We start from the raw sequence: 8,414 nt of genomic DNA, 5'->3' as shown, positions 1-8,414 counted from the left end.
GACTATAAAATAAAGAGATAAAATGAATCATACCATTTTACATCCTTCTGTTACATCCTCCCTTTATTCTACGCCCTCCCCTGTCCAAACATAAGAGTTAAGGACTAGTGTAGACAATACAAGTCAAAACGCGAATTTGCACGTGGCAATAATTGATTGAATAGAGTTGTACAGATTCTTGGTTTGGTTAGTCCTTTCACACAGTGACACCAAACAGTGACGTGAGTCTGTTTTAGCAGCTGGACGGAAAATTGTAAAACTGATTAGGGGAAAAAAAGCACATGATTTAGAAAATAAGAAACCTGAAGCAGTTATTCATTCCATCAACGGTCTTAAAAAAATAACCCTTACTTTTTCCTAATCACCACTAGTATTTTTTATGATAAAACAAAAATAATAATATTATTCTTAATAGAGAAAAATACATTTAGGCTATATTTGTATGTAGTGATATAATGAAATTTATTTTCATTTTTAAATTTGATCACTTTATTATTTTTATATACGCACCGGCGATATTAAATAAAACACACATACTATGGTAATTATTAATCTTATTTATATATCATATTTGTTATGTTATTATAAAGGATAGGAAATAATTAAGGTAATAAAATGAGGAAAATATGTTTGGCTACTAAAATGAAAATAAATTAAGGAGAAAAAAATAAGAGACATTTTTTGGAAAAAAAAAATTCATTTATATTCATTATGTTAGGATGTACAGGAAAAATCAAATTATGTTCCCTCTGCTGGGTTGTTTTTATAGTTTTTTTTTTCATTTTTTTTATTCTAAAAGAACATAAGTATTATTATTTTCCTTTCTTCTTTTGTTTTCTTGCTTTTTCAAACAAGTTAATATATTTTTCTTTTTGATTATCTCTTTACCACTTATGTTCTATTTGTTTTCGTAAAATGATTTGTAGGAAAATAACTTATTGAAAAATATTTTTCAAATGACTTATTTTTTGTTATTTGGTTATAATATTGAAATTGATTAAAAATATTAAAGTCTTTATCTCATAATACCATAAAAATATTAATAATAATATAAATTTTATAATTTAAAAATTTTATTGTTAAATACGAGAATAATGTAAAAAAAATGTAAATTGTAAAAAAGCCACTGGCGGTGGTAGTTGTGGCCGGTGGCGATAGTTGGTGGTAAATGGTGAGTGGTGGTAGAGACTACGATGATTAATAAATTAAAAGAATATAAATTTATAAGATTTGTCAATGTTCGGAAAATGTTTTACTCTCTCGAAAATTGAAAGTTATTTTCCTTAAAAAATGACTTAATTTTCCTTTGATCAAAAAAATATTTTCCTTTGACTTGTTTTCTGAGCATCCCAAACAAAGGAAAATTGTGAATAATATTTTCTTGCAAATTATTTTACGGAAACAAACGAATTTCATTCATTTTTTAATTTTCTTCCTTTTATAAACAAGTAAAAAAATAGTTTTTTAATTATTCTGTTTTCTTTCATATTTACTTTTCCGATTTTTTTAATTACCGCGAGTATTCTCCTATCTATATAATAAGAGAATAACTACTCTTAACAACAAAATATAAGAAAACGAAGCATAAAATTAATAACCATATAATATATAAAAGTAAAAATCTCAAATATTGTTGTTTTTAATGTGAGGAACCGTTACACGATTATTAAAAAAATAAAATTTATGGTCTCACAAGATTAATTTTGAAAATTGAAAATTGAGAGGTTGTACAATTTTTATGATGTCGTGGATTTAGCTAATTACATGCAAAGGCAAAATTTATTAAATCACATCACATGTGAATTAAATATTTTTCTTTAAATAATTTACAAATTTTAATTATTAGTATTAATTTTTTTTCACTTAAAAGTCAAATCTAAAAGAAATACTTCAAATGTAAGTTACTTACCAATGAATTTAATTAAGTTCACACATGGTAGAATTACAAGAAACGAGGTCACAAATTTTAATTCGTATTTTCAAGAGGGAGGCAAGTAGAAAAAGCACGCGCCATGCGTACAATAGCAAAACAAGACAACTATATCAAAAAGCGAGATAGTAAAGACCGAAAAAGAGGTTGTTCATCAGCCGCACCTTGTTAACTCCGCCCATTCTAACTCTCAACGGACTTCTCAAGGCTTCCCAAACTCATTAAACCCCACATTGCTTCTCCATTATATCAATTTCCTCTTCAGATCTTTCCTCTCTGTATCAACCTCTCAAATTTCAACTAAACAAAATGCAATCCTCGTTATCTCTCTCCCTCTGTCAACCCACTACGGTTCCCAGATCAAACTATACCTTCGATTCCCTCGCTTTAGCTCCCTCTAAGCCTATCAATCTCCGCTTCTGTGGCCTTAGAAGAGAGGCCTTGGGGTTCTCTTCTCTTGTTCAGTCTCAACAAGCTCACTCTCGCCGCGGACTTCAGCTTCACTGTCCAAGTCGTTCTAAGACGATTTCAGCTTCTCTCGGTGATAACGGAAGCCTTCCAAAGTCGTTTGATTATGATTTGATCATTATCGGAGCTGGCGTTGGTGGTCATGGAGCTGCGCTGCATGCAGTTGAGAAGGTAAATTGTTCCTGCTTAGCTCAGCCGGAGCCTTCTAGTGAAATACTCGTTTTAGTTTGATTGGCAAAAAACCGTGTTTAAAAGAATTAAGCAGGTATAAATGGAAGTTGAATTTCTGAAATTTCGATTTTCATTGTTTGAAATCTCTAATTAACGAATCTGCTAAATTGTGTGAATTAGTGATGGAAATATGTTATGATACTTGGGTAGGCAATAAAAGCCAGTTTTTAGTGTTGTTTCCCCTTTGGAAAGGAGTATGAATTTCGAATACTACAAATGCAGGGTCTGAAGACGGCTATCATCGAGGGAGATGTGGTGGGTGGCACATGTGTAAACAGGGGCTGTGTTCCTTCAAAAGCTCTTCTGGCTGTCAGTGGTAGGATGCGTGAACTTCAGAGTGAGCATCACTTGAAAGCTTTAGGTCTGCAGGTAATGGGATTTATTTATGGCGTTTCACTTCTTTTAAAAGTCTATGTTGATAAACACGCATAACCTTAAAGATAAAAGAAGGCAGCAATATATCAAGTATAGATTAATAGAGCAGACTAGCCTACAGTTGCCTTATCTCATGTTTTCCCTTCTTCCATGAGGAAATTCATAGTGAACATGTTTTCCTCCTTCCCTGCTCATCTTCTGATGAAAAAGAAATATGTATCTGCTCTCCATGTCAAAACACTTTTATATGAACTTTTACGTCGGCATTTGTCAAAGCTTACAGCGGCTTTTTTTTTTTTTTTTTTTTTTTGAAAACTCATAATAGGTTTCAGCAGCTGGCTATGACAGACAGGGAGTTGCTGATCATGCAAACAATCTTGCTTCAAAGATCCGTAATAATTTAACAAATTCAATGAAGGCACTAGGTGTGGACATATTGACAGGTGCTGGCACAATTTTGGTGAGTGAACGTTTTTGTCGTATGGACTTGGTGGTACTACAATTCATAATTTCTTCCATTCAATTGAAGTAAAATCACTCGAAATTTTGAATACTTGTGGAAAATGATATGTCATATCTGTTTCATCCCATGGTTTCGTTAGCATTTCTTTCGTTAATTTATTCAGGGACCACAAAAGGTGAAATATGGAAAAGCTGGCTTTCCTGACAACATAGTGACTGGAAAAAATATAATCATAGCCACTGGTTCTGTTCCCTTTGTCCCCAAGGGCATCGAAGTTGATGGTAAGAATTTACTCTCTTTTCTCATAATTACACTGGAGGTATGCTGCTCCTTCACCATTTTGATTCTCGATGAATGGCTGAGAATGCAAAATGTTCTGAAATTCAGGAAATTGCTATAAGAAATTGTTCATTTCCTTAGTATCTTAGGAGGATATACATATGAATTTAGACTTTTTTATTTGTATCAGATTTGTTGCAACTGCCCGAGTTAGATCTTATACTGTGGAGAGGCTGAATAACAGAGCAAAAATTGGGATACTTCTTGTTTGATTGATTATATTTAGGTTTTTTCTCAAGAAATGAAATACTATGAACAAAACCTTGAAGTCTTTTGAGCTTATGTTTGGGCAATTTCAGCACCCAATATTGTGGTGCACTGGGCTATAAACTTAAATATTTAGAAGGTTTTAGCTTTGATAAAATTATTCATAAGCAGCCTAGAGGAATCCAACTTGAGGACATCTTGTTTCTGTCTGATTTTACTAGAGGTTAAATTCAAGTAGACATTCTATACCATTATCTGCAATGTTTGTTTTCTTGTGCTTGTATAATTATAATTCCAACAAAATGGCCTGCAGGGAAGACTGTAATTACAAGTGACCATGCACTTAAACTGGAGTTTGTTCCTGACTGGATTGCAATTGTAGGAAGTGGTTATATTGGGCTAGAATTCAGTGATGTATATACTGCACTTGGAAGTGAGGTAGCATCTATTAACTCATTCATTTTCTTCATTTTATTATTGGGAAGAATGATCTATGGATAATCAGTCTCAGAAAAATTAGCATGTTAACTTGGAATGAATTAACTTGGCTTTTTGATATACAATATTTCCCTATCTGATATCTATGGTGCCTAACTTGGCATGAAAGCTGCTTGCAGTTCCTTTTATCATGTTCTTGATTGTCTTGAATGATTATAGCCTAAGATTAATTTATATTTGAAATGAATTTTCTTGGCTCTTCCTATGCTTGTCTGCCATCTTATCTGGAAAGCTTTCATCATAAACATCTTAATTTAGTTAAAGGTTCATATTTTAAAACTTCGAAGTACTTTGTTCTTTGAACAATTCAAGGTAAATGATTAAGCTCATATCATAGACTTCCAATGTATTTTCTCCAAGTTGTTCCATTTACTAGTTGTTGAGAACAATATTCGAGTATATATAATCAAGATGCTGAATTAAGGAATATTATCTGTTATTGACATGCACAATGGTTTAAATATGTACTTGTTGCTCGAGTGGACTTTGCCAATTCATAACTTGTCTATATGGATAAATACCACTTGTTAGCATGGATTTGTTAGTATTATTGGATTTTCTGAACTTTTTCCAAAACGCAATCAAGGTCATCAAGTGGTTTTTCACAGGTTACATTCATTGAAGCTCTAGATCAGCTTATGCCTGGTTTTGATCCTGAAATTGGGAAGTTGGCTCAAAGAGTACTAATAAATCCAAGGAAAATTGACTATCATACTGGAGTATTTGCAAGCAAGGTAAGGAACTTTAGATTCATGTGTTTCCTGTAGTGGTACCAATTTATTGCATTCGTATTTTACTTTTCCTATTCTTCTCTTTTCTTAACACATTGCATTCATTTTTTTCGCGGCATTATTTATATAGATCACTCCAGCAAAGGATGGGAAACCAGTCACTATTGAGCTTATTGATGCCAAGACCAAGGAACTAAAAGATACTTTGGAGGTAATTAGATTTGTGTACAATCAAGAAATTTGGGCGTCAAGCACTAATAAGAATTTCCATTGGCGTCTTATAAAGGAAAAGCAGACTACTTAAGTCCTTCTACTTCTAATAATATAAAAGGATTGCAAGTGCTTGAAATTGTTAATCTATAATTGAATGTTTTGAATTGGTCTCATTCATTTGGGAAAAAAAAAATTGGCCAATGGACTTACATATCCTGTTTTTAGGAACTTGAGTGATTTAATATACAGATGGACCTTTTTATATTCAGTTACTATTGCACATTGGATGATACCTGAGTTGTAGGACTATCTAAACTGTGGCTTTGCTTTGGCAGGTAGATGCTGCATTAATTGCAACTGGAAGGGCTCCATTCACGAATGGTCTTGGCTTAGAGAATGTATGTGTCCTTGGATAATAGTTTGGGGGTGATTATATGGAGTTATTATGTAGCAGGAGAAATGATTTTGATTCTTTTTCTCTTGCACAGATTAATGTGGTGACACAGCGTGGTTTTGTCCCAGTCGACGAACGTATGCGTGTTATTGATGCTGATGGAAATCTGGTTTGTTCAGTGATTTCTTTATGAGAACATTTTGGTGCATGGCTGTTGCTTTTTATTATTGACATGTGATTTTGTAATACCAACCTCAAGGTACCTCACTTATACTGTATTGGCGATGCGAATGGTAAAATGATGCTTGCACATGCAGCCAGCGCACAAGGAATTTCAGGTTAGTAGTAAACGGGTTTGGTTGCTTGAGGCTTCAAACCTGGTACTTACTTTTAACCCGCATTACCTTTTTGTGTGTATACAGTGGTTGAACAAGTCACTGGAAGAGATCATGTGCTAAATCATTTAAGCATTCCAGCTGCTTGTTTCACTCATCCTGAAATCAGTATGGTTGGATTGACAGAGGTAGAAAATTTTTGAGGTCTATTTCATCTGTTTATTTCCTTTTGGTTGTCAAATTTAATCAATTTCTCATTTTGTGTTCTTTTTATATTTGATGGCCTGTTAACTAAATGCTTACACTCTTAGCCTCAAGCGAGGGAGAAAGGTGAAACGGAGGGATTTGAAGTAAGTGTTGCTAAGACAAGTTTTAAGGCCAACACAAAGGCCCTTGCAGAAAATGAAGGAGAGGGACTTGCTAAGGTAAATATTTCTCAAGTTTAGTAAAAACATAATGCAAATAGTCAATTGATTCTCTTCCTGATGTTGTCCTCTTTCAGTAGAAACCTAGTGATTTTCTTTCTAAAGCTTTCCCTTCGTAGTTTATTGATACCTAAATTTTATATAGTTAGTTACATCTGTTGGATCCCATGTTATCCCTCACATAGGTGCCGATTATCAATTTATCATGAAGTGAAATATGTTTGCCTTAGATCCAAATGCACCATAGATTAAAATCAATTTAACTATTAACAGAATAAGGAGTTAGTTTTGGTTATGATCTTTTGATATGAATTGCATGATCTATTGTATTCACATATTGCTGTAGTGGAGATATGGAGTTTGTTGAGTGCTTCATGTCTCCTAAAATTTGTTATTTAATCTAACCTGACTAACTTCTGTAGTCACTGATCTTCTATTCTTGTGCAGTTGATATACAGACCTGACACTGGAGAGATACTTGGAGTCCATATTTTTGGATTGCATGCTGCTGATCTCATTCACGAAGCATCCAATGCTATAGCTTTGGGGACCCGGATTCAGGTATGTGTTCTTGACTAAAACCACCATGTGTTAATTACTGCACTGCTAATTACCTCATAGCCTTTAGAATGAACTGCCCGAACAGTTCGAAGTTTATCCTAAGGCTGCAACTTTCATTCCTTCTAAACTTCTGACCTTTTTCTTTTTCCCCTCCATTCTTCACACGGTTAAAGTTCTCTCAGCAGTTCAAATTTTACTTAAAAAAATAGTGCTTAAATCCCATTCTTTTTAAGTAAAAATGTAGTGCATGCCATGTTGTTACTGATTATGTTTTGTGCAATGCAGGACATAAAATTTGCAGTTCATGCACATCCAACTCTGTCAGAAGTCCTTGATGAGCTTTTTAAATCAGCAAAGGTGGGTGTCTGAGCTGCTATTTATTTATAATCACAATCACCGTGAAAGGTTGGTGAGTTTTATAGTTATACCCATGCACTTGGGAACATATTAGCTAGTGCAGTATGACACATGTCACTTATACGATCTAATTGGATTGAACTATTTTACAAATAAGACAATAATTTCTTTCCAAATAATGCATTTTGGTAATGGTTCCATAAGAGTCATATGATTTCCTGATACGTATTCATGCGTATTTGGTGGTTGCATATATTTGTTAAGCTGAAGACGACACCATCCATCTTCAAGCTAGTGACAGAAGTTTTTAATTTATGGGGCAGGTTGAATCTCATGTTTCAAGCCAAGTGAGTGAACCAGTTGCAGTTTAGGAGTTTTATACACAAAAATAGTAAAAAATTTTGAAGAAATTTGCTTGCTTTAGGGAGTGGCAAGGAACGAGGCAAGAGAAGTTGACAAATTCCGGTGAGGTATTAGAAGAACATCATCAAAAGTTCCACCATTTTCTTGGTGCTTATTGGAATGAGAATCGCTTTCAAGTTATTGGTTTGTTTCTCGAGTTTGTTGTTACTGCAAAGTTAAGTCAACTTGTAGTTTTTCCAATTATAATATCCTTTTTGTGCTAATAATTTTGAACATATAACTTATATACAGGACCTGTGATGATATTTTATTTATACATTCCTCTTATTTGTATGTTCTTTTCTTTGCTCCTCTGGAGCCACCTATGCTCGATACCTTTACTCTCATGGCTGCATAGGGATTTATGTACCACGATGTAAAATTTAATTAGTGTGAAGTCAGTTGAGAATGGTCCATTTTGAGACTCTAATTATTTTTCTCTACATTACGATACTTTTGATAAAAAAAAATACAAACATAATGAT

The 8,414-nt window shown here is 33.5% G+C and overlaps 1 protein-coding gene across 4 annotated transcripts; it reads left to right on the top strand.

The window, feature by feature from the left end:
• The first annotated feature begins 2,051 nt into the window (after nucleotides 1–2,051).
• LOC105643517 (dihydrolipoyl dehydrogenase 2, chloroplastic) lies at nucleotides 2,052–8,359 on the top strand. Of its 4 annotated transcripts, none has more exons than XM_037636063.2 (16): nucleotides 2,052–2,569; nucleotides 2,852–2,998; nucleotides 3,330–3,464; nucleotides 3,631–3,748; nucleotides 4,327–4,451; nucleotides 5,120–5,245; nucleotides 5,373–5,453; nucleotides 5,791–5,853; nucleotides 5,944–6,018; nucleotides 6,109–6,187; nucleotides 6,272–6,372; nucleotides 6,496–6,609; nucleotides 7,057–7,170; nucleotides 7,456–7,527; nucleotides 7,792–7,874; nucleotides 7,952–8,359. In XM_037636063.2, exons 1-16 carry the CDS (start codon nucleotides 2,240–2,242, stop codon nucleotides 8,151–8,153), a joined length of 1,965 nt encoding a protein of 654 aa, XP_037491991.1. In that variant the 5' UTR covers nucleotides 2,052–2,239; the 3' UTR covers nucleotides 8,154–8,359. The 4 variants fall into 4 exon arrangements, with proteins under 4 accessions (XP_037491991.1, XP_089580148.1, XP_037491992.1 ...); XM_037636064.2 differs by having other exon boundaries at nucleotides 2,054–2,569; nucleotides 7,851–7,874; nucleotides 7,952–8,223; XM_089724022.1 differs by having other exon boundaries at nucleotides 2,053–2,569; nucleotides 7,792–8,156.
• Nucleotides 8,360–8,414: the final 55 nt, after the last annotated feature.

This window comes from Jatropha curcas, chromosome 7 (genome assembly GCF_041381405.1).
Source record: "Jatropha curcas cultivar XTBG-Jc1 chromosome 7, XTBG_Jcur_1.0, whole genome shotgun sequence".
In the NCBI taxonomy this organism is placed as follows: Eukaryota; Viridiplantae; Streptophyta; class Magnoliopsida; order Malpighiales; family Euphorbiaceae; genus Jatropha; species Jatropha curcas.
The sequence above is the reverse complement of the archived record's forward strand: the minus strand, read 5'-3'. Positions and strand labels throughout refer to the sequence as shown.

What these genes read in the sequence shown, in the direction of transcription:
- LOC105643517 (XM_037636063.2), top strand. Translation starts at nt 2,240, where the DNA reads ATGCAATCCTCGTTATCTCTCTCCCTCTGTCAACCCACTACGGTTCCC. An exon ending in CGCTGCATGCAGTTGAGAAG is followed by an intron (nt 2,570 to 2,851) that starts GTAAATTGTTCC and finishes CTACAAATGCAG; the next exon opens with GGTCTGAAGACGGCTATCAT. An exon ending in CAGCGCACAAGGAATTTCAG is followed by an intron (nt 6,188 to 6,271) that starts GTTAGTAGTAAA and finishes GTGTGTATACAG; the next exon opens with TGGTTGAACAAGTCACTGGA.